General features: G+C 40.0%; 1 protein-coding gene across 12 annotated transcripts in view; it reads right to left on the reverse strand.

The window, feature by feature from the left end:
* The window catches only part of TBXAS1 (thromboxane A synthase 1), a 264,346-nt gene that overhangs the window by 48,703 nt on the left and 189,298 nt on the right, over nucleotides 1-26,345 (reverse strand). For all 12 annotated transcript variants that reach the window (XM_051784696.1, XM_051784695.1, XM_051784698.1 and 9 more), the window contains one exon: nucleotides 19,142-19,456. In XM_051784696.1, the coding sequence (XP_051640656.1) occupies nucleotides 19,142-19,456 (315 nt within the window). The remainder of the gene's footprint in view (nucleotides 1-19,141; nucleotides 19,457-26,345) is intronic.

Raw genomic sequence — 26,345 nt, forward strand, 5'->3', positions numbered from 1 at the left:
TTGGAGCATGTATGGCATCACAAGCAGAGAAGGTGGGAAGTGCCAGCTTTGGTGTCTGCAGGGCCAGGTCTCAACCCAGCTCTATCACGGGGACTCAGAAGGGCAGGCCACAGGAAAGTGAGACAAGGGCACACAGAACAGATGTGGGGAGGAAGAAGGTCATGGATTCAACAAAAAAACCCCAGTGCCAGCATTTTATGCACTGGGATTTTTCAGCAATTTAGGACAGGAAGTGAACTGGTGTCAGGCAATCGACACTGCAGATGGGTCTTTAAGCAGCCAACATGTAAATGGGTTTTGGCGAAGATACCGCGACTAACAGTCTTTTTTTTTTTTTTTTTGTGAGAAATGCCATTTTTAGGTACAGTTGGAGAAATGTTGCCTTCTGCCTGCTAAGAGCAGGTGTACAGATGTCGACAGCGAGTTCACGCAAGTGCCAGGTACTCAAGAGTTGTCACTGGGTATGTAAGCTGCCTCACATCATCTCCAAGCTTTTGCAGGAGGAAGGATTTATTTTCTGCTGAGGTTTCCAACGAACCGATTCTCCAGCAGACCCTGTCTTTGGGCTCAACAGCTCATCACAGCCTGATTTTTATTTCGCCTTTGTTTCTAAGTTAAGCTGTCTATGCCAGGCCAACTTCTAAGTGAGGAAAATGGTGGGTCTCTCTGACTCACCAGCACAGCTCCCGATGAGCTGCCCACGAGACAGGTACAGCTAATCTGAAATGACGCCTGGTAACTGCAACATCTAATTTCAGACTCAAGGCACCAATTTCCCAGTCACCTTGTAGCTACACTCTGTTACCGTAATGGGTTCTCCGCACAATTATCACAACACTTAGTAAGTTATTCATTTCTGAGAGAGCTAAGAAACGTTGTAAATTATTTTCATTTTAAAGAAAGCAGGCATATTCATCCTCTGGAATAAATAAATAGCAAAGATTCTCAGCTATACTGTGTTTATTTTTAATGTTTTACAAAACATTTTATCCCATCATTAGTATTAAAATATTTTTGCTTCCAAAAAAATGTAATAAACAGGCAAGAATTTAAAACCCAGGTGCCTTTGTGGCAGTGGCATGCATCAGGCACATGCAGTTTGAATATTTTATACTTCATAATTTTTTTCTTAAATAATTAACTAACTTTAACTAGTGATTGTCCAGTCCATAAACCATTGCTATGGGTTTAACTGCATAGTACATCTCCGAGTGTTCCTTTGGTGGCTCTGCTTCTCCCTGCTCTGAATCCGGACTGAATACATCCACAAGCCTGGCTGAATTTTTAACTTAGAGATCTGTTTCCTACCTCACTCTGTAACAAATGTAAATCCATTTCCTACTACTTTCCCTTCTGCAGCAGACCCAAACAGCTCCAGCTAAGATCTCTAGTGCTCACTGCTGGACCAGCATTCAGTCTAGTATCTCTTAGCCCAGTGGAGAAACCTCCTCACTCTAGCTGGTGACGTGGGCTTATTTGATTCTTTGTTTGCCTCTTGCAGTCCAGAAATGAAGAGGTTAAAATAGCATAGCCTGGTTTGATTACTGTACTGCTGACAGAAATGCAGAGCTGGACCAGGAGACAAGATGTACTGAGCCACTAAAGAGTTGTACCCTTTGGATAAGACATTGAAATTAAACCCTTTCTCCCACTGCTGGCTTGGAAAAGGAAGTTCTCCTAAGAGCTTTTTCAAAAAAACTTACCACCAAAAATGACCTGGTCTATAATTATCATCCCATAGCATAGTCCAGTGTTGAAGGATATATAAGTGTACATATATTTAGATGCATAAAAATGCACATGAGTGCTTGACAGAGTTTGCCAAAACACTCACTGCTTAGAATTTGCATATCTGCCTGAGCACAGCAAGTGTCTCTAGCACGTTGCTCTACAGAGTCTGAGCATTAGTGGGATTAAAATTATTACTTCCTTAACCTGAAATGCTAAAAATACAAAAGGCAGTACTCAGATTTCTATTCAGCTTCAAGCAACCATTCCAGCAATTAGTTTTGACTTGATAAGAGATCTGGTAACAACATTTTCCTACAAAACAAAACCTAAACACCAGTTTGAGGCAACACTTCCCATCTAATTTCTCTTTGTGTATTTATAGAATCATAGAAACTGGGTAGTAATACATTGAAAAAAGGATCTAACAACACTTAGAAACACTTAACTGCAACATCAACTGCAACAGTTGAAACAAGGGCACACTGAGCAAAATCAGATCTGTAAGATAAATTTGGTAAGATTTCACAATGGTGGAAAATTGCTTTTAGAGTACTCTATCCCACTCTAGTATCCACATTTTGTCAAAGGATGTTAAAACCCATAGGTGAAACTCTGAAAGTAGGCACACATACTGTTCAACTTCTAAAAAAAAAAAAAATTAATTAAAAAAAAAAAGAAATAATTTTAGGAACGTATAGTTTTAATACAAGAAAACATTAACAGGTGGTTTACACTGTGGTTTACAATTACAGTCACATAGTAAAGAAAAAATACCTTTCCTATGCAAAGAGTCTTTTGTACAGCAGTCCAAAAATGATGGAAGTTAAGGAGAATCTAAGGGCAATAAATTGAAAATAGAAACAAACCTAATCTTTATTTAGGAGAAGGATAATTAACTATGAGAAGAGGTGAAACAAAATTGGGGTAAATTCACTGTTGCCTGAACAGTTAGGCAGAAGCAGGAGGGCATGACACAACATATTCCCAGCTATATTTATGCAGGATGTCAGGACTGGTGGTGAGATGAACCCATATGGCAGGAATGGGGATGAAATCAGAACCCAATTCCAAAGGATACCAAAAATGAAAAAAGTTCACATCTCAGTGTTATGGCCTGGATCTATGTTTTTTTCCTTGTAAAATCGGAGCTAGGAAAGAAAGCAGGATGTTCACTTTGCACCAAGTCTCTATGTCCTTGCACTGTTCTCCATTTAAGTGCACTGCTAAGTCTCCACTGATAATAAAAGATTGATTTAAAAGACCATTCCACAACCTAAGCAAACACCGAGTCTGGTTAATGTTACATATCATATCCTCTTGTCATTTACTGCTACTCTGTGTGTTTACTGTGCCTTTCACTCCCCCTCAGTACCAACCCAAATTTGCAGCAGAGCAGCTGGTCCTCTGGGGTTGCTGGTACAACTGCAAGCCTGAGCCCAGCAACAGAAACCTCTTGATTGATTATAAAAGCCCAGCTGGGCTCTCACTTAGGATCTGAACTAAAACAACACCCTCCCAAGGCTTCAGGTCAAGCCTTTGCAGATTTCCTAAATGACAAGCACCTCTATTTCACAAGCTGAACTTTACTTCTCGTAAGATCCAAATTTTAATCAAATTCTCTGCATTCCTATATCAAGGCTCCTACTTCAGTCCAAGAGAGAATATAAAAGTAGGTGGTGTGAACAAAAAAAGAATTAAAAAAATTGTTTCCACTCCATTTTTAATTTCTGTAAGAAAAGCTATTATTTAGCATGGGCTACTCTTCTTGTATCAAATTCAGTACACAGCATGAGGAAAACATCCATGTCCTTCCCACTAATTTAGGAGGAAAACTAACTTAACAGAGTCTGTTATGTTTTGCTTTGTCTTCCTCTTGTCATTTTTTGTATTACTGGTTTTGCTTTGTGCTCCTTGAAAGCATGATGAGTATTGCTCCTTTCCTTTAAATAACTGGATTGTAAGAATAAAGAGACGTGTCTTTGGAGCCTGATTCTCAGTTTCATTAATGTCCTTAACAGGCCTTACCAGAGTTGCAAGCACTTGTTTATATGTTAACAAGATAATACCAAGGAGTAAGGAGGTGATGACAATCCTGCTGCAGATAAATTGTGAGGTTGATGTACATACACCTTGATGGCCCATTCCCATTACAGGAATGGCAAAAGAGGGCATAAATGTAAACTGAGAATCAGGTTCTGGGTTTGAAGTTACCCTGGATATAGTTTGTAGGATTTATATGTTTAATTAACGCAAAAGGTAGGAGCTTCCACAACCCTATAAAGACAATATGTTAAACGCAGTTTTGCCCAACATTTCTAGAACTACAAAACTTGCAGCAATGGAACAAGAATAATTAAAAAGATTACTAAAGCATTTTGTTTTGCTTGTTCTTCTTGGGATCCTTCATTTTCAAAGTCAAGAAAGACATTTTATGCCATCTAATTAAAAAAACTGGCAGGCTTTTTTTTTTTTTAAATTGATACACTAAACAGAATTAATTCAAAGTCCTGTGTCCTTGTTTGTACACAAGATTAGACTGAACAGCAACAAATTCCTAATATTTAAATGTATGGTTTAATGACTTTCATAGACAATGTCTCTTTTTCCACACTGTAGAATGAAAAAGAATGTGCTTTGTAGGGACTACTCAAAACTCTGCTGAAAAGAGTTTGCATTTCCGTACTTGCATAGGGTGATGCATGCACATCCTTTAATTTGTGCACATCACTAGACCTGTTGACTTCTGTAAGTTAACCAGAACATGCAAATACTGATCAATGAGTTCTCTATTTCCCATACCAAAACTTTCAAATTCTCTGTGCCTCACACTGAAGAAACAGGACCATTAATATTACAAGACTTGTAGGTTCTTTTAGAGGTTAGTATTTATGTAGCATTTGGATGTTATCATATGAAAACTGCTAAAATAACCTAAAATATTTAGAAAAGATATAGTATCTTTGTTCCCACTGTCAAAAGTCTGCTGTGCTGAAGTGGTACCAGGTTACTGAACTGAACAAAAAGAGAATCATTTCCCTCACAGTTACTGTTTGGGTTAAACATTGTCGAGACCTGTAGATAATGCAACCACTCCTCTCTCTGGACAAAGATAACAAACAGATAAGCTTCATTACAGAATCAAGTAAGGAGAATTACAGCCCCTGTGCAAAGTTGCAGGCGACTGTTGCAACACAAAATGACGAGCAACGATGGCACCTGTGGGCACAGTGGTTTCTCACCATAGCTCTCTGCACAGACCTGTGTGTTCAGGAAAACAGGAAAAGGATCAGAAAAGGAAAAAAAAGGAGGAGACAAGGAAGCACCAGGCACCGTCTCAGAAGTATGGCAAACATGGTTTGGTGAAGGACTGCCACCATCCATGCTGCTTAATGGAGCTGTGAGTGCAGGAGCCATGTCCTGCTGCTCAGTTCCTGCTGGGATGGGCAAAAAGAGAGCATGCACATTCCTTGTAAATAAGTAGGGTCACTTCAAAGATACTTGGATCTCAGCTCTAAGCCAAACAACCCGAAGGCTCTGAAATTTCAGCTGGCTGCTCAGCTCAGCACAGGTAATCAATGTAAATAGGCAACAGATTATGACATGGCACTAAATCTGACAAATGTTGGCGCCTTTCTCATTTGACAATGTGGCCACATCCACCTTTCAGTACGGGAGTTCACACGCTCCTTTGGCGAGGGATCAAGCACTCCTAGTTTTAATCCAAATTGTGCATTTTATCTCACATTGAGCTTGCTCAGGCAACAGGCAGTATTTTAGGTAACAACTACTACTTCTTGTTCCTCGTACTTCCACGGGAAACTGCTGGTAGTCAGGACTTTCTTATTACAGAAGGCATCAAACACATACAAAAGTTTTAAAATAACAAGCCATTGGGGGAAAACCCCACAACCTGTGACACTGCCTGAAGACGTGCATGCAACTGGTGTCAAGCTGTGCCACTTAAAGCATTTTTGCAGCACCCTCCTAAGACAGCCTGGCAGTGCATATTTGTGAATTTCTCACAGGCAGGGAGTAAAATGCTTTTAAACATCATCTTATTCCCCCCTTGACTTCTCCTCCCAGCAGGGATCTCCGCTGGCTGATTTCTACCAGGCAGGTAAAGCACTATCACTTTTAAATAACAACTTCTCCCACTACTTGATGTCCTTGTCCTAGAGCCTAGGGAAATGTATCTGAACACTGGGATGCCAGCACTACAAAGGACCCACAGCTCGAAGTCGCATGTGCTGGAGCAGGATGTGACACCCCGGACACCCTGGGGGTCTGGCAGAAAGCCAGCTGTGGGGTAACCACATACAGAGACTTTGGTGATGAAATCCAAATTTTTGGAACACACATCACAAGCAAAGCTGCTTGTGCAGATGGACTCTTCAAGAGTGGAGGGCAACAGCACAAAGGTGGGAGAGTGCTGTAATTTGACAAACTGCAAAGAAATAGCTGGACCCTCCTCCGCAGAAAACCAGTGGAAAACCTCACCTTCGGTTGAAGGGACATTCGTACTGCCTGCAAATCAAGAACTGAAATTCAAGTAACCCCTCACAGCTAGTCCCCACCTCTTCCCTGATGCTGAAACAACATCAGAGCTATCTGCTGGTGGTACTTAAATGCTTGTGTTTTTCACATCACAGAGACAGGAGTTTTGGACCCCCTGATTCCTATACTTACATACCTTTGGAAATTAGCATAAACATCTCAGCTGGCTACCAATGTGATTAAGATGTGCCTCCACTTTGCAATTTTTCCTTTGAAACAAAGCAAAGGCTTTCATTTGTTAAGTGAAAATTCCCCAGTGGAAACCCCTCTCTCTTTCCCTCCCATTTCTGACCCCATATTGGGCACTTTAATCTAATTTTGGTTTGAGGTTTTAGAAGCTGAAGGCTGCTTCTGAAGATCACTGAGGGAAAAGAAATCACTGGGAGGAACACCACACTTTGAACTGAGCATCCCTGGCACAATGCATATTGGAAAAAGCAGCGAGAGCATTTCCCAATCAATGTAGCTGTATTTTTCACAACCAGTTAGAAGAAATGGAAGCCTATGGTAAATAATGCTGCTTTGTACAACTCCAATTACCCTGAATGATAAATTGCCTAATTATTTCAGCTCTAGAATCTTTCCCAAGTTCTTTATCCTTTTCTTTGTAGTCACTGTCTGCAGAACAAGAGCATTTGACTGTTACTAATTAACAAGAGGGAAAGACGCAGGACATTTAGTAAATTCGCTTCCCTTTATATCCATCTTAGAGTTATTTTTCCCCATCGAAGTAAAAAACCCAACTAATAATTTATTTAAAAGCTGCTCTGATGGAAGAAATTTTTCTCCATGACTACTCTATGATATTAGAACAGTCAGCTTTTGTTTTTTACACTCTCCAGAACACCAAGAGATTAAAGGCACAGCAAGGTTGGATTAACACCTTGACATTATCTGTAAGGTTCTCTAGTTATCAGGCTATTAAATCTTAATTCCTGACTGCACAAAATCTTCTTCATATTGTATCCTGAGCACAAACAAACTTGATGCATCTTGAAAACAAATTCCAAAAAGCAAGAGCTTTTAAAAGCGTTTTGTTCCAGTTCACGACACAATGACTTTTTGACGGCTTGTTACTTCCTTGTTCCTTCATTTAGATCAACAACAGCAGCAAGGGTTTGTGGACAATAGCTCAATGTTCAGAACTTTTTCACTTCTCAATTTTCTCCTTCAAATTTAAAGTGTAACTAGGAGTATTGAGAAAGATTATTCAAAATTTCTATTGAACCAGAAGGTCAAAATCATCTTAATGTGTTCCATCTTTAGAACTGATAGAGTGTTAAGCATTAAAAAAATTAATAAAACCCCCACAATATTAACAGAAACTTTTCTGAAATTCAATTTTTAAGATGCATGTGAAAGTAAAATGTTTTACATAGAAAATAATATTAACATTTCGTTAAGTTCTGAAAGTACATTTCATACAGGTGGAAAACACTGAGTCAACAGGACTAAAGAGTGAATTATTCTGCTTGCAAAACACACCTTAATGTGCTATGCCTCAGTGACAGTCAGGAAGGATAATTCCTAGGACTGAGAAAGTAACTAAGTTCTCGGTCTCATTATATCGGAGACCTAAGGATGGTAACAGCTATTAAATTAGTCTTCATTCAAGCATCTATTTATCCACTCAGTGTTGGCTAAAAAAACAGCATTCCAGTCCATACAAGCTATTGGCATTTCTAGCGTAAAAAAATTCTAAGCCTCCCCTGATCAAGGCCCCAAATGCCTCTCTCAGTGGCTGCTGCAGTGGCGAAATTCCAATTCTGGCCAGACCACTTACATAGAAAGCATTGTGGAACACTGACCACAACATTCAAAACATGACCAGTTACACTGAGGAACAAGATATTTTGGTTGCTATAAAGGATTTGATTTTGGAAAAGAGTCATAACCTTTCTTCTGAAAACCAGGCATCAAACTAGTTGTCAATAAGATTACAACCATGGACTTCAGGAGAGCTAACGTCAGCCTCCTCAAGGATCTTCCTGGAAGAATCCTGTGGGAAAAGACCCTGCAGGGAAGAGGGGTTCAAGAGAGTTGATTGATATTCAAGGATCACTTCCTCCAGGCTCAAGAATGGTCCATCCCAATGAGCAAGAATTTAGGCAAAGCAGGAGAGACACCTTAATGGATGAAGAAAGAACTCCTGTCATTACTCAAGCATAAACAGAAAATACAGAGGAGATGGAAGCAGGGTCAGGCCATTTGGAATGAATATAGAGAGCTTGTCAGAGTAAGTAGAAATGAGAAAAGGAAGGCCAAGGGCCATCTGGAATTAAATCTGGCCAAGGATGTCAAGGACAACAAGAAGGGCTTTTTCAAACACATCAATAACAGAAGGAAAACAAAGGCAATGGACAGAAGAAATTGATGCACAGGAAGTTCCACCTGAATATGAGGAAGAACTTCTTTATTGTCCAGGTGATCATGCACTGGAACAGACTGCCCGGAGAGGTTGTGGAGCCTCCCTCACTGGAGATAGTCAAGAACCGTCTGGATGCAATCCTGTACCATGTGCTCTGGGATGAGTTTGCTTGAGTAAGGAGGTTGGACCAGGTGATCCACTATGGTCCCTTCCAATCTGGCCTATTCTTTGATTCTGTGAATATTAGTGAAAAATTGGTATCATCCAGTTCTCTGAGACAGTAAAATATATTAACTGGTGTTAAATGGAACATTCCTCAGATAGCATGTGCTTCCTACTTTTCTTTGTGTTTTCCTGACTACTCCCTTTGCCCCAGTCCTTATATCTGGTTAAGTAAGGAAATGTTCACTCCTGTCACTAGAAGACCACTACATTTCTAGAGCAAGGGCACACCCAAAAATACCACTTTTTCTTTCTTTGCATATTAAAAGAGAAGCATAAGATGAAGCAGGATAAACAATACAAAAGCCATCTCGTGCTGATTAAAAGTAACACAAACACATTGTTAGAAATGGAAATTATTTAAATACACATGTGCTGCCAGTGTGGTAAAGAAGGGAAAAAAAAAGAGGGAGGGGAGGTCACAAGAAGTTCATTCTACCAAGAATTGCTTTACATAATCATGAAATGCAAACCAGTTTCCATTCCTTCTGGCACCGGCTCATTCAGCCTTCACTTTGAATGCTTATTGACAAATAAATGGACTGGTTACTTCCTATTAATGCTTCCTAATTTATGTACATACCTGGAGGAAAAATTCCATTTTGACCTCACATTCATACAAGCTCAGATCATTTTTAAACTATGAATATGATGAATACAATTTTAATTTCTTCTTAGTTGCTACCGGGGATTTGCTGTTTCTTAATAAATTAGGCATGTGTTCTCCTCAGCTCAACTTTTGCACCTTATGTATATAATATGTGCAATTCAGGAGTCTGTGTGAAACTTTCAGATGAAAGACCTTCTTTTCTTCAGCCATGATTCATTCTCTTCCTCCTTTTTCTCATGCAGTCATGCACAAACATGACTTGTTAGTCACTTTTGTTTATAAGTTGTTCCCTTATACTTCTCCTTCTCTTTCTCTGCCCAAAAAAATCATAGAATGGTTTGGGTTGGTAAGGACCTTAAGGACAATCTAGTTCAAACCCCTTTACCATGGGCAGTGACACCTTCCAGTAGACAAAGTTGCTCAAAGCCCCATCCAACCTGGCTGTGAAGGTTCCCAGGGATGTGGCATCCACAGTTTCTCTGGGCAACCTGTTCCAGTGTCTTACCACCCTCACAGTAAAGAATCTAATCTAAAACTGTCATCTTTTTGTTTAAAGCCATTACCCTTTGTCCTGTCACTACAGGCCCTTGTAGCAGGTCCCATGGAAAGTCCTTATTATGAAAGTGGTATTTGTTTTCACAAATCTTGAGTCACTATTGTCCTGACCAGTTAAAGTGCTACTAAAGTAAGACTTCATCCCTTGGTCTTGAAGGCCTCTCAGAAGCAGACAGTTCAGTGGAGATCCCTGCAGCAGACAAGGATGCCAGGGCTGGACCAACATCTTCACCCTCTGAAGAACATGCCTGTCTGTCCGAGTTTGCAGAGGGATCTCATTCCAAATGGATGCTAACTAACAAAAAGCTTGAAAATGCTTCTTTGTTTAGAACACAACTTCCCACCCGACAAATGTGACTGGCTGCTAACGCTGAGACACAGTGTGGGGTCCTGACTCAGATGTCCAAGGCCACCTTCTCTCATTTGTAACTTCTTTCAAGGGCCAGATGGTTTGGTTTCTCCAAATTTTTTTGCACCTGAGGTTGTGCCTGTGGCTACTGTTCTCTCTTTCTTTGCTAAATAATTATGATTCAGCAGCATATACCTTATGGAAACTTTTGGTGCCTAAATTCCATGAAAAAATCTATATAATAAATATATATTTATAAATATATACATATATATAATATATACATTAGTATAATACCTTTCTGGACTTGTATTCTATTTCCCATTGAGAAAACTCCTGAGTGCTAGACAGGTTGCCACCGAAAGAACAGGCACTTATACCTATGAAGGCATGCCCATTCCTGAGAAGTCATGCTATGTTCACTTCTTTTCCTGTCATATGTAGTTCTTCTGGCTAGGCTGGTGAGAGTTTGTCCCTCTCAAAGTCGTGGAGGTGGGTGGTGGTGCTATTTATTGTGGGTTGAGCTTATCTCCTTTCTCCCTTCTGCAAGGCTCAACTGCTCAGTGCAGATTTGACCTACCAATTCTACCCAGAATGATGTTCCACCCTGAAAATGATGTTACCTACATGTAGCCAAAAAGTTAATCCTGATATAAATAGTTAGCATTGATTGGGCATTGATATTGGTTTTAATTTGGTTTGCTCAGTCCCTGGGGGAAGCATGTTGATTGTCATATACAGGAGCGGTTTGGATACGAATCCTGAAGAAAACTGTAACCAGTTTCTTATTCAGCAGTGATATTTTTCCTTAAATTAAAAGCAAATATGCTCATTCCTCCATAAAAGCCTCAGATGAAAGGATGGAGGTGAGGGAGAGAAGGAATAGAAAGAGGGGAAAGATGTATCCTTCCCTTTACTTCATCTTTAAACAGATCTGCCTAATCGCATTTAAAGAGCTACATTATTAACATCTTCACCATTAAATGTTCCATGTCACTAGAAAAATTTATTCTTTAACATGAACCCTGCAGCAGTGATAGTGGGTCAATTATTATGAGGATGGCAAAATACCAGGAAAATTCAGGGGTGAAAATGAGTATCTGTCTAGCATACATTACCTGAGACTCAGTTTTGCTCAAGAATAGCAATAAGGCAGAGTCATTGAGCAACATGTGACATTGCAAGCAAAAGATAAATTAGTCTTCATGGGAAAGAGACTGATAAGCCCGAACAAATGGAAAAATAAAAGTTTTTTTTTCTTTTTATTTCTTTTACTTGGGTGAAAAGGGGTAAATGAACCCTGCAGTGTCAACAATAAGAAGTTCCTTGAAATAAAGGTACATTAATCATCTCAACAACACCATTTCAGGCCACATAGAATCACCAGTTGTCAAAAGGACTTTCCTAGGAATGAAATAAGTTTTTTTCATACTCAGGTTGTGGTTTTGGTAAAGTCAAGGACGGAGTACAATGCAATCTTCAACCTGTACGTACAGAAGTACTAAGAGACTAAGATAAATAACTGATTTCAGACATTGAGTGATTGCATGAATATCTGTAGAAATATAACCTAACAGTACTCAGTCTTGATGTCTTTAAAAGCATCTTTTTATTTGTTTACAAAAAACCCGATTGCTGACAGATGACACTTGTGAATTATGTGAGGCTCTGCAACACCTTCTTAAAGAAAAAAGAAATCAAAGAGTGTCATTTCCATCAAGAGAATAAACAGCAACAACACACAATATTGCTTGTGCTTACTGGTTCTGTATGTTTTGTGTGTGCATGTGTATGCATGTGTAACTGCGACTCTCTGCTGTGGACTTTTTTCTGCACACTATTTACAATTCAATCTCCCTTGATAAATGCAAGCCTCCATCGTCAGCAATATTTGCTTAGTGAAGCTTAGTCTCTGTAGTTGCAAGCTTCTGAGAGCACAGAGCCTTGAGATACTGCATGAAAGGCACCAAACTCATGCAAATTGTTGTAGTAATTCCCCAACAGTGACATCTATCTCTCTGACTTTCACCTCTCATTTTTCACTAATGCTCAGAGAAAACTCTCTGTCCTACCAAGGAGACTCTCTGCATAGACAGCTTAAAAATCTAAAGTACTCAATCAGGCAGAGAGACACCATAAAAATGGTCCTACCTCTCTCTGCTCTCTAGAAATTTTATGGGAAGGGAAAATTTTAAAATGGTAAAATCTCTTTACAATAAGACATCTCCACAGTAAGACATCCCCATTAGACTGCAGAGGTATTAGTGAAGGAGCTTTTCAGTGTGAAGAATGGAATCATAAGCCTGTGTAAAGTACTATGGTTCCACTCAAGTCAGTGATGGCAATTACCCAAGATGAGCAACTGCCACATCCAGTAACTTTGATAAATTACAGCACCAGAATCATCAGTCATAAAGGAGGTGTTTGTGTATAAATCCAGTTGAATTTGGTCCATTCACAAGTGACCATACACAGCAGCTAAAATGGTATTTAGCAGTGTCTTTTCATAAACAAAATTATGGATTGCAATGACTTCATTCAATATTATTGACATGAAAGAATAAAGATGAAACAGTCTGGTCAACATTTTCAATTAAATGTATTGAAAATATTCCTGGGCCCTAGAGTAACAGAAAATCGAGAATTTATAGGAACAGGAAGATTTGTTCCTATTAAAGAAAAAAACTCTACATCACCATTAAAATAGTGAGAAGGTATGACAGGACTTTGAAGTTTCTTAAACTTTATGGCATCTAGCCAGAGGTGAAAATGTTGGTAAGTCATACCAGCACTGAATCATTACACTAGTACTTTGTGTGGATACAAAATTGGATGGAGTAGGGACATACTGGGTCTTATCCAGCTCTTCGTTCCTCTCCTCACTGATGTTTCTAAGTATCATATCAAACAGTGATAAGAGCTGTACACAGCTTTTATAAATAGAATGGAAAACACAGTCTTGCAGTCTCCAACAACCGTTTTACAGTAATAGCTGCCCTTTCCTCTATTCACTTTTATTTACCACTCCTTACTCCTGTGCTCTGCTTCACCTTTGTCAGGGTTCCTGAAAGTATTCCTAGGCACCAGCAGCAAGGAGCGGTGAGTTGCTACTCTGTCCTTCACTAGACCAGAAGCCTTATGTGTCAGTGCAGCAACACATCTCAGGGTCACTAAGTAGCACTAACTCTTCAATGCAACTTTTTCCTGGATGCTTTAAGTAATGATGGGCTAGAAAACCTCAAAAACTTGTAGTGCCAAGGCTACCCTTTTGTTGATGCAAGGTTTGGTTATCCAGTACTGAGAACATGCAGTAAATTATTCCTGAAGCCAAGATTAGAATTCAGGGTGCTCCTTGCTCCAGGCTTTATGCTCTGCACCTTCAAGTATGGATTTTATTATTACAGAGACAGAGCAGTTCATTCTTATACTTCTTTTGCCCTTCTTAGCTGCCCCAAGCATTCTTGCTTTCCCTCCCTCCAGAAAATGACCTAGTTTCACTTGTTTAACCTGGTGTGTTTACCTTGCAACAGATCAGGAGCACATACATAGCCACTCACCACATTTCACCTAAGGGTAACAAATAGCTTCTCATGAGAAGTTAGCTTGATTGCCTACGTTTTTGCTATCTATTTTGTGCCACAACTCTTTCTGTCTAAAATTATGCAGTCCAGTAAACCAAAAACAACAAAAAAATAATTGATAATTGTGAATGATTCAGGTTTGAGAGTAGGAAGAAGGAAGGGAGAGAGACATGTAAATGCTAAAATGGGAATAGAGGTAAGAAAAAGAGGCCTCACATTAAGGGAATCCCCAGCATGGAAGATGCAGTTTTTCAAGCCCTAAACACACAGAGCAGCTCAGAGCACACAGAGGTGCTCAGAAGTTAAGGGTACATCTGTTCAGAACAAATGTGTGCTGCAGGCTTGCTATGCTTTTGCTAAGCACACACACACATAAACAAAAATCAATATGCTTTTACAACAAAATAATCGGTCACAAGCACAAGAACTGTTCCTAAATACATGTCTTGTGAAGGGCTCTTTAAAAACTCTGCACAGGGATCATTATTGATTGAAAGGCAGAGGGTGAAGACCATGGGTGCATTCCTTCTCACTTGGTAAATATGGATAAAAACATCTCTTTCACAACTGTATAGCCTCTAACAGTTTAGGGATGGTTAGCCACAAACGCTATAAAAAGAATCTGGTCTTGAAATAGCAGTCTTTCTTTTTTTCCCCCTGTGCTCCTTTACTAGTATATACCAGGCTTGCTTCTCAACTGATGCTTATCACCATACCTCTACTAATACCAAGCATGTGCCAGTTTACAGCCTCCTGAAGATCTGACCCCTCTTTGCTGTCCTGGAAACAGATCTGTGGTCTCTGCAGAAAGTAATATTATTTTATACAGACACAGATGTAGGCGTCCTGCCCCCACTAGCTCATATTTAACTCTCCTTTCATCCTGTTTATTTTGTCTTCATGGTATCAAACCAAGCTGCACACCCAGCAACGAGCTTGTAGCAAATAGGTGCATCTTATTTTCAGTGGATTGCCCTTCACAGTGCACATACTACACCCTCAAGGGATTTATGAAGAGGACCAGGTCAAAGCCTCTACGATTTGAATTTTTATTTTTGTGTTAGAGGAATTATGCTTAAACTTATTTTTCCCAGTGCAGTTAGAGCAGACACAGGGATTCAGAGGTAGAATGGGAAGATGCAGTGTGTGAATGACAGTAGTCACCACTCAGTACCTTGTCTCTCTACTTCCCCAGAGACAATAAAAAGCTGTGCACTCTCTTTCCCTACACCCCAGAGACCCAGATACAGGTGAGGAGGGAAATAACCTGTGTGTCCTACCCTCTACAATAACCAAAGCTAGAGTCTTCTCCTGCTTGCCAGGCTATGAAATGGGCCAAGTGCCTCTTCTTACTTTGAGGGAAAGAGGCACCATCTCCACACTGAGATATCAGCCAAGAAAGACCTAGAAGGTCCTTTAGCAAACACATAAGGATTGTCCTGGAGGTAAAAAAAGAGGTGACAACCCATGACTCACTTCAGGCACTGTTTTCTGAGGACACTTGCCTGGAAGTGTCACCTCCACCATATATTCAGGCAGTGTGGCAGAGAGAGGCAGTGAGATCTCCCAAGGCAGCTCTGAAACAAATTTGGCTGGACACAACACGATCAGCAGGAGAACATGATTAGTCAGACCTAACTCTCCTCTGGGCTTCCAACTCCCAGCACATTGCTGGGGTTAGACCGCTTCCAGCACCTAGCCTTGTATTTCTGTACCATGCTGCAGCCACTTGCACCATGCTAGCCCAGGGATCTCTAGCACAGCAGTGCCTCGGCTTTCTTCATTCCCTTTATACTCTCCCATCCTGCTAAGATACTCACTGTGCAAAACAGACGAAAATCAAAGCAAACTCAGAGGTATCCTCAACTACAACACCCAGAGCCACCAAAATACTGCTGTACATCCAGATGGACTAACCCTGCTCTCTCTCCTTACTATCACAAGGTCACCATGCTTTGCCTTTTTAGCTGGAGTGCCAAAAAGCTGGAACTGTGCCTGTCATTTAGAGCATCTTTTCTCAGATGGCTCTCACGTGTCTTTATAAACTTTGGTAAATGAGTATATAAATCACTCTGTCCACCACCAAAGCACAGCCATCTCTGGGGTGATACACAGCAGCTGCTGTAAAATCAGACCACAACTCTACACCATAGATTAGGGCAATAAAACATGCTGCATGAGGCAACTGAAATGGTTGAAGGAAGGAAGGGGATGTGGTGGAGAGCATTTTGTAGTTATAATTACCTGAGTGTAAATTTGGCTGAAGCGGGTACTGTGTTTAATACTTGCATATCTGAAAATCAAATCAGTCTTCCACCACCTGTCAAAACAATCTGACTGTATCATTCCCCATGTCTTGGCCTTCTAAAGCCCTTTCTTTCTGAAAATTGCAAAGCACCTTGATAAGAGCAAAGCTGATGTGCTGAGTACAAGCAATAACCTAATCAAATTTCTTAGCAACTGACTTGATAACTAACTGTGAGCCTGTAGCTTCTATGTCCTCTCCCTTCCTCTCTCTTGCATGACAACTGAACATAGCATCTATATATACTCAGTTCTAAAATAGCTGCTGCTCCCGTAACTTGCAAACCGTTCACATAGATCTCATCTTCTAGGCTAAAAGTAGTTAATTACAGTCACTAAGGGGACTGAACTGCTGCACTCTTTTCCTTATTCTGGGATGGGCTCCTTGAGTAGTGTATTGCCCCTCTGCCCCTCTGCCAAACCATGAACTGTTTATAAAAGGAAATTTTTTGAAGGATGGGGCTGCACAGATCAGATCTACGAATTTCCTTGTATCAGGAACTGCAGATGTATAGTTATCCTTCTTTCCCTCTTACCCTTGGCCATACAGCAAAATATGCATCATCTAAAGCTAAACCTGAAAATTCATAAAGTACAGGGAAGTTATGTGAAAGATTCTTCCAGTACTTATATATGACGTGGGACAGCATGGTTTAGGATGAGGACACCAATTTGGGTTGAGGCACCACACAGACTTTATACAGGGCTAATCTGCAAAAATTATTAGTTTAGTTTGAGTGCCATCTCTCTACACATTACCACAAGCATCCTTATGTCTCCTAGACAGTGCAAAAGCTGAAATTATTAGCAAAATATTCCTAGAGAACCAAGAGAGTCAAGAATTGTGCTTTTTAATTGGATTATTATTGAAATATTACTAATGGTGAGTGACAGCTCAGACAGACCATAAATAACACAAGTCCCATTTAGTTCTTGAGCTTGGATCAGGAGCAGACTCACATCCGAGTCTCTTGCACTGGTTCACACTGCAGTCTCCAAGTACACAGCAAGGGCTCCTTTAACTGGAACTAAACCAGACCAACTGCTAAGAGGAATTTGGTACACAGAGTCAGGCTTAGACTAACCCAGAATAAACTCCTGAGGTGCACAGAGTGTGCATCCAACAGTCCTCACTATCAGCCATGCTAGAGGATGAATCTGTCTATGACAGCACACTACTAGTTAACGTGGACATGGCCATATGCATGGACTCCCTACATGAAATATCCATAAACAATCAGACAGTTAATTACTGCTCGTATTCAGCTTTCTATGCACTAACATGGAAAAGGTAACTAACTCAGATCACCATCTACAGACAGACATGAATGACATCACGTACCTATCCTATTGGATACCTCTCCCAGCAATTTCACTTTGGTTTCTTAGGTTGTCAGCTTTCAGGAATTGGTGAGAAGATGAACCATATTTTCCTTGTGACTGAATAATAAGTGTTTCTGTGTGCAACTCTGCCACCAATACTAACTAGTAAACTGCACATACTCCAGGCCAAGTTGCACCTTCCCATCTTTGCAGGTCTTACAGAAGTCAGTTGACCTAACTATACGTGAGGGCACAAACAGGTCTGCCATATGTCAATGAAACAAGTAAATACACTCCAGCTGCAGTGATGTAGAGCTAACAACCTAAGGATATAACCCAAGCCCTACAGTGAGAACATCAACGGTTTCATGAGTTAGCTCATACCAGTGGCAGGTATGAAGCACACACTGAGAAAAAGCTCTGTAGGTCTGACTGCACAACCCTAACCTCCACTGCTGTCACCCATCTGCACCCTCAGAGCAATGACAATCTTTGATGGAAAACCATCATGGTCAGAACCTCAGTGTGCAAGACAACAGACAACATTTTCTGTGTACACAAACCCTGGTTTTTATGTTTCCACAAGCAAAAGGAGGGAAACGGTAGCTTTTGAATGGACACACTGTGCATAGTCGAGAATCTTCTATTACGAGCAAAGCAGGAAATTATACAGTTCTTTTCTTGTTCTGTAAGTACAACACAGGATGGAATGCATAAAAGTATGAAACTCCAAAAACTGTATAGTAAAGGCTTTCAGCATCCAAATCCCACAGCTAAAATCCTGCAAGACAGCCATGCCTGGTGTAATTTTATTCCTGTTAGGATCATGATCCATTATGAAAGCATTTGTGTAAAGAAAAAGACCCTCAATCTGAATTATCATAACCACCAACTTCTGCAGAGAGTGTAGGGTGGAAGAATGGCTGCTGCATGGTCTGCTAATTATACCAAATATGGTCAATGGTTATCTAGGAAATATAAATGCCCTTAGCAAATACAGATAGTGAAGGAGAAGCAGTTTGAACACAGTATAAGAGAATTAAATAATGTGATTTTTTTTAAGCTTACACATATATTCTGCTGCTAAAAGAAAAAGTTATGAACATTTAAAGCAAAACTTCACAATTTATGGTTTGTAAGAACACTGTTAATTTCCCTACAAGGATGAGTAAATAAAATTGAAAACAAAACCAATAAAAGCATTTGTACAAGAGGAAAAAATAGTAATGTGTAGTTTTAGAGCCTGACAACAGCTGGTCGATTTCAATAATGTAAAATACTTTTAAAAGGTTAAGCTTTCACTATGACACAAAGTTTCTAGGCCATCTCTTGTGTTGCTGTAAAGTGATATAATTTAGTAGCTTTCAAAAAAACCTAAACTGTAGAGATTAATTTTTAATTTTTGACTGAAAATATTAATAAAGTGTTAATATATGCATATATGACTGAGACAAATAGGGGTCATGGAGGTGCCACAGTGGCATGATGGCATTCCCATTGCCTTGATCCCTGCAGGAAGCTCCACACAAGCACTTCATACTCACGTGTTTTGCAGAGAACTCATCAACTTCCTGAAGCACCTTCTCCTGGCACTCTGGGTTGGTGGCTAGCAAGTATGTGGCAAAGGACAGCGTGCTAGTGGTGGTCTCATACCCAGCAATCAGGAATAGGAAAGCTTGGCCTGCTATCTCATCCTCTGTTAATGTCTTCTGAACCTTTTCAGATGGGGTCCTGCCAGGAAGAGGTGCCTCATTCTGTCTGGAAGCAACAGATAGGCTGATCACATCAGAACACCTGGCTGCCAGGGAGTCAGCTGAGTCACGGGAGTCAAGCATCCACTGGAGAAAATCACTGCGCCTCTGCAGAACACAGGACGAGAAGAAACATGAACGGGTCACAGAGAAAGACCTTAACCCACAGGGGATGGCAAGAGAGAGCTGCTTCCCATTTGTACTGCACACTTGGCTCCCACAACATGGTCACCAGTCTTTCAGTGCATGAGAAGGCTTCTACAGATCAGCTGGAAATACTGCAACCAAGAGCCTGTCACTGCTTTCTTCACATAGACATGAGATTGATCCGCCCCCAATACACAACAGGTACATATTTTCACAGATGATTGCTAATGGTCAGTTCTCTACAGAGCTACTTTCATTCTCAGGGTGAGTTTTTGGCACTTGCTGGAAATCAGAGGATTGACATAGACATTGTACACTCAGCCCCATGGGTACTTGTCACATGGAGGTGGCACAACTCATTCGTGGAGGAGTTGGTCCATCTGCTTGGGTGCACCACCCTCGTTTGTTCATATGGTCCAAAGCATGAAAGTCACCATCTAAATTCAGGGTTGAATCTACAATACTTTCTTACCAGCTTAACCTGACAGGACTAAAAACTGATCTCAGCAAACTGGGACATCTTTTTATGAGCAAGTACAGATATAAACATGGCTTTATGTTACCAACATAATTTTGGGGGGTTTTACATTTTTAAAAACATATTTGCAGAACTGTATTACAACAGTAAGTATTCCTCTGCCATAAAACCTGTTCGGGTGGTTTGTATTTGCAAAATGCCTACTGAATGATTCTACTGCTATGAAAACTGCTTTCTTTTACACTGGTTTCTGACACAAAACCTCTAATAAACAGACCTGTAGACAAGAGTGAGCTGACTCCAAACCAGCCTGGACAGCAAGCTTGATTAGGCTTTGAAATATAACCCAAAAGGTTTGAATTGACTTTTGCGAGTGGGCATAATAGAATTGTGCTGAACCCAAGCCATAAGGCTGTGTGATTGATTTTCAATTCCTCAAATACCAACAGAATACATGATAGCTCAAGGACTTCAAAGTGACTGCAGTGCCAGAACATGACAACTTGTGCAGTGGGATGGACAAAAGAAGGGACCAAGTCTTTTTTTCAAAAGAAAAGAATATGCTGTAAAGCTGCATTTATCTGTTAAAAATAAATCATTGAATGATTTCTTGGATCTGATGATTGAGAGATAAAGTAGAAAAAAGAGTCAGACAAAAGGACAGGCAAACAAGATAAGAGTAAGGAAGAACTAATTAATTATAAATGTCTAAGGATTTAATCAGATTATTTATTTTTCACATGACATGGGAAAAGAGAGCAGTTAGACAACAAAACAGGAGAAATACTTAGTGTCCTGTGCTTAGTTCTGCTGCCAACAAACTGTTCTGATCGATCTACAGGCAGAGAGGAATGGTTATTTTGGGGTTTGAGTAACACAAGGGATTGGCACACTGCCTCTTTAACACTCCTTCCCTCCACCTCACAGAACCTTTTCATTTTGCATGTGTATATTATGCACCTTGTACCCATGACCACAGTGCAGCTTGCACCCTGGTACACCCAAAAATCAATGTTCCAGGTAGCAGCCAGTGCCAGCCACAGCATGTTGAAGGACTCTACACATTGGCCAGCCAGACTGAATCACCTCCAAGGCATGGTAGATATGCTTTTCCACCAGTAAGCAGAGGCACACAAAGCAACGTTATACACATTGTGCTCAGCAAATGAGCTCCAGCTCTGAAAATACTTCCTTGTGCCTAGACTTAGGCACAATTTCCACCAGCATGATAGGATACCTCTGCTCTATTATATTCCTCTAGATTGGAGGAAACAAGACTTCATGCAGACTTCAGCTGTGAATAGCTAAAAATCTCATTTAACTTTTCCAGGAAGAGCTTTATTCACATCCTGGGAGTCCATATATTGCACAACTCAAGAGTCCAACTCTTTGGCATAGCCTGTGCTTCAGAGATTTCCCTGGAACTCATATTTGCATTTGGCCACTTTTAAAATTAAAAAGAAACACCACCAAACACCCTCCACCCAAAAAAACCCCAAAACAACAACAACAGAGTCCAGATCCCATATATTCATTAATGTGTGGATAAACTAGTTCAATGTAGTAATGAACCACATCTGTAGCGATATTCTCTTTTATCTGTAAAGCCAGTCACCATCACCTTAACTACTTTTATAACATAAAAATGTAAAATTACATTCATATTCAGTGGAGTTGTAACACTGTAGCATCCTATAGCTCAAAAGGCATAACATCTGGTATGGTTCTGCAACCATCCTTCTCTAGTTGTGAATTTTCTTGTAAACAAACCCATTGCTCTCTGAGGGTTTGCAGTTCCCAGTCATGAGCTGTTAGCCAAGTCTGGTCTTATATTTAGACAATACACTCTCTGGAGACCCCATAAGATGTTTCTCCAGCCTTAGACAAAATCAGGTCCTGGCCTTATACAAAGCATGTGGTTATTGCTAAGATAGTAAAGTAATAACCATAATGACTAGAGAATAAAATTTCATTCATGAGAATTTTTGCTGAAAGCAAACTTAATGAATACTAGCACAAGTGAATATTCCCAAGAATGTGCTCTGAAATGCCTCTGTGGCCATTTTGAGGAGCTCTTTTTATTACTCACATAATATATTTGGTTAGGAATTTAAAAGCTTGTCTTGTTGCAGAATCTGTTTTTAAGGTCACCCTATCGAGAAACAACTAGATACCTTATCTGTGCCATGTAATTTGCTCACAGGTGAGCAGGTGTTGCTAAGAGCAATGGCTTCATAAACAGCCCTTGCAAAAACAACATTCATCTGTAAAAACTACTTGAATAATAGTGGGGAGAAGAAAAGTGCAACATTAGAAAGATGCAAGCTTTTTCCAGGATAATTTTACGCAGTGGAAGGAGCGATATTCTAGTAAAGCTTCTCTTCCTTATGCTTCATTCTACTTCACTTTTAGGCATCAGTATAGAAAGTAACATAAAAAATCGTCATCAACCCAAGCAAGAGAAGATATTTCCAGGGTTATAACAAGTCATAATGAAACATATTTTTTTCCGCACCATCAGGATGGAAAAATCACTCTAATTCAAAAACCTAACAATAGCAATAGAGGCAAATACTAGCATAAAACCAAATATAATTGGATTGTTAAGTGCTAGAAATGAGGAAAAGGTATCTCATGAAAATTCACAGGAGGGGTTTCTCCTCTTTGCTTACCAGCAGAATGAAAAAAGACATTTAAAAAAGCATTTTTTTCAGTTTGACAACAGACCAGGTACTGACAGTGTCACTGCACAAAAACATTCGCTGGTCATCACATCCCACTGCTGGTTTCCTTTTTTCCATCAGGGACATTTGTTTGATTTTCCTCACAAAAAGCAGAAGCCCATAATAGCCTCTATCCTGCCCTCTGACACTTGCATAGTTATGTTACAATGGCCTCAGAAACAAGTTCCTGCCAAAAAAGTACGGTGTGCTAACGCGATGGACTCTTCTTTTGCCCTCATACAACACAGAGCCTGTCATTAAGCCAATGATAATTGAATGGAAAGCTATGATTTGAAAAAAAATAGTAATTTGAATGCAGTATGGGACAGGGTGCATGTCTAGCTTGGTGGTGACACAGACATCCTCTTTGAAATATATAATAAGACAAGCCCCGCTTCCAGCTTCCCCAAGATAGACACCTTGCAATATATTTCCTGACACCAGTGTTCTGGGTCGTATCATTTCTCTCATTAGTCTCCTTAAACATCACCTGGCCATGCAGAGAAATCACTCTGCACAGAACCGTAACGAGCGCTGTGCTACACGCTGGAAGAATAGACGTGTGCTGTGCTGGGGAAGGCCAATCCACAGCATCCATCTCCCCTCCTCAAATCACTGCCTTTAAGTTTTGCAGCTGTCAGAAGAAGAGAGATGTATCCCTCACACACGAGATGCATCATGACTTTCCTCACAGGAGGCAAGCGTCCTGGGGGGCGGGGGACATCTCCAGCTCTTTCCATCCTAAACAGGGAACTGTGTTTTCATACCTAAGATTGACATGCCAGCTGACCTTCTGGCAAATTCACCAGTGCTTTGGGGGGTCCAGGGGGCCCTTGGGTTATGCTTTTGGTAAAGACATTAAGCCATTCAACTTCTCTGCAAGGTGAAGTAAAAAATTACTTAAGGAAAACTACCTAATATACATCAGTTGGAAATTTTGTTCTCAGTGCTGTGATTTCAATTACGTTTTCTTCATACTATGCTCAAATTTTGCACCACTGATAGTTTAGCTCCCCATTTGGAGTTCAAGAGAGCCACAAAAAGCAACTTTAAGTTGAATCAAGGAATAAAAATAAATACCATAATTGGCTGGTATTCTGTAAAGCACTTGCTGTGGTGTAAAAGTCATACAATGAATGCTGTAATATAATAACATTCACAATAAACTGTACAGACGCTCCTAGTCTTTCTCAAATGCTCTGAGGGCAGCTCAAAAGAGATAGACTTCAGAATCCATATCTAACAGGTAGGAAGATCACATCTCACTCATATTATCTCAGCAAACTTGTACACACTGCTATATCAGTGTATATACAGGTCACATTTTATAAGCTTGATTTGGCAACCACCTTTTTAAGTGAGACAACCTATGTCACCAGGAAGTCATCAGTAAAGCACTGTGGTAGCTACCCAGATCCTTTGGAAAAAGAAGCACAAAATGCTGTCCCACTAAAAGTATTATTTTGCCAACCTTCTTTGAAAGGATCAAATTCAACCTCTCTCTAACACTTGCAGGTTTCCTTTGGTTTCTCAGTGAAATCACAAAAAAAAAAAAAAACAGTTTCTGACAATATATCCAATTCCAAAACATTTCAGAGAGATTGTCCTTTTGCTTTGTGCTTGAACACAAAAGCTTGAAACAACTCGAATGCCTGAGCTGACAGCCCCCAAATTTGTGTGTCTGGAGGTTGAGGACACAGTGCTCTCACAGGTGATGCTCAGCTCTGGAGGGACTGCATGGTTTGGTCATTATTCAGGAGTGGCTGGGAGACTTTTCAGTCTGGCAGATAAAACTCTTTAGTTTGCATTTTTTAACATCAGCTGATGAAACCGTTGCAATGCTTTTATTGCAAATGGGCTGTATGTCTGATGGCAGGCATGTTTTACAAAGCAATTTAACATGCATTTAAAAACTGACTAAATTTAAGGCAAAAAAATAAAAACTCACTAAGTGCTCACCTGGAAAGTGGAGCACCTTTTGCCATCCTGGTCTGATCTTAATATTTATGTTAAAATCCCAGACTGTAAAGATTTTGTATAACTTTAGACTTTTTCTGATATTTTCATATATTATCATCACTAATCTACCACGCAAGTTTCTGGCAGTAGTTCACAGCTAAGAGGGAGCATTCAGTGACACTGCATTTGACATCAGAAGTTACAGTAATGCCTTTGCTTTTTACTTGAAAGAAAAGTGTCCCTTCAATAATGCTGCAAAAAGGCAACATGAAATGCTGACCAGGCCCAGAAGGGGCAGGTATGTCAGCAAATAGATGAAAGCACTCGAAAATAGAAAGTATTAAACATGGTAACAAAACATATCTTCTCTATGTGACCAATGTTCTTTTAAAAAATAAAAATAAAGCCAAGATGAGGCCTGAATTAGAGTATGATATGGATTTTATTGGCTGAGTTTGCCACTAAATCTTCCAAGTGACCAGTATGAATTACTGGTTAAGCAGTGACCTGAGATGCTTAAAGCTGCAGTCCCCTTTTTGCCTTTAAAGTACATTTATAACTGGTACAGCTTCTCCATCTGTAAAATTGGGACAACAAACATCAAATCTTATAAAACCCCATGAAGAAAAGCTAATGATGCTCTCAGAAAACCCTTCAAGACCTAGGATGAAAACAGATTTACAAGACTCAAAGAGTTTAAGGCAAAAGCATCATCACAGGGGGAAAAGAGCCCTGGAAGGAACTGAGCAAGTTATCTACTTCATCCCCTTGCCACAAGGCAACATCAGCCAAACCAGCACTGACAGCTGTTTGTCTAACCTGTTCTTAAAAACCCAGCAAACCCTCACTTCCCACAGCCTCCCCAGGCAGTCCACCCCAGCACTGGACCATTTTTCATCACTGGAGAGGTTTCCCCTCCTCCAGTGAGTCACTGCAAATATTGTAAATCATTAGATTTCACCCCCAACCTGTGTTTGTATATATTTATATATCTCTCTCTCTCTGTATATATATATATACATATATATATACATATATATATATATATAAACTTCAGTGGGTCCTGTAGGTCTTTAACAAAGCATGATGATAACAGAAAAATCATAGTGTTGAAAAATACAAAACTATTTTCATGTAGTAGTGCCTCTACCCATAAGGTGAGGGAGAAGAGTGTTCAGGTACTGATGGTTTCCTCCTCAAAAGTTTTGCACTTTTCTGACCTTCAAAATGCAAAGTTTAAAAGCATTAATAATCTACAGAAGCATGGGTAAGCCTAATTCAACCTGAAAATAATGCTGTGGGCAATTCTTAAAACCAAGGTTTTGTTAGCAACCCATCTCCCTTCAGTTTAAACTGCTGCAAGTGGCACTAGAGCACTCACATCTTGAAAGACAGCAGTCTTCTTCTCCACATGTTCCCACACAGAGCAGGGATGAAAAGAAATTTGAATTTCAGATTTAATTGTTAGTGAATGAAGAGGGAGCAAAGAACTGTTTCTGGTTGAGGCAATCTTAATATAGGTCTTTACAACTCTTCTAGAAGGAGACTGGTTTTAAGATCCTAGTCAGAGGCCTGACTTGGCTGAAGTGATCTGTAGGATGAAGAAATACTACAGTTATGGGTGAGAGAAAATAAGACACACATCTATTTGATTGTTTCATTAACTATATGGGCCCACAGAGGAACCCAT

This window comes from Manacus candei, unplaced genomic scaffold (genome assembly GCF_025592945.1).
Source record: "Manacus candei isolate 608988 ecotype Guabito, Panama unplaced genomic scaffold, ASM2559294v1 h1tg000018l, whole genome shotgun sequence".
NCBI lineage: Eukaryota > Metazoa > Chordata > Aves > Passeriformes > Pipridae > Manacus > Manacus candei.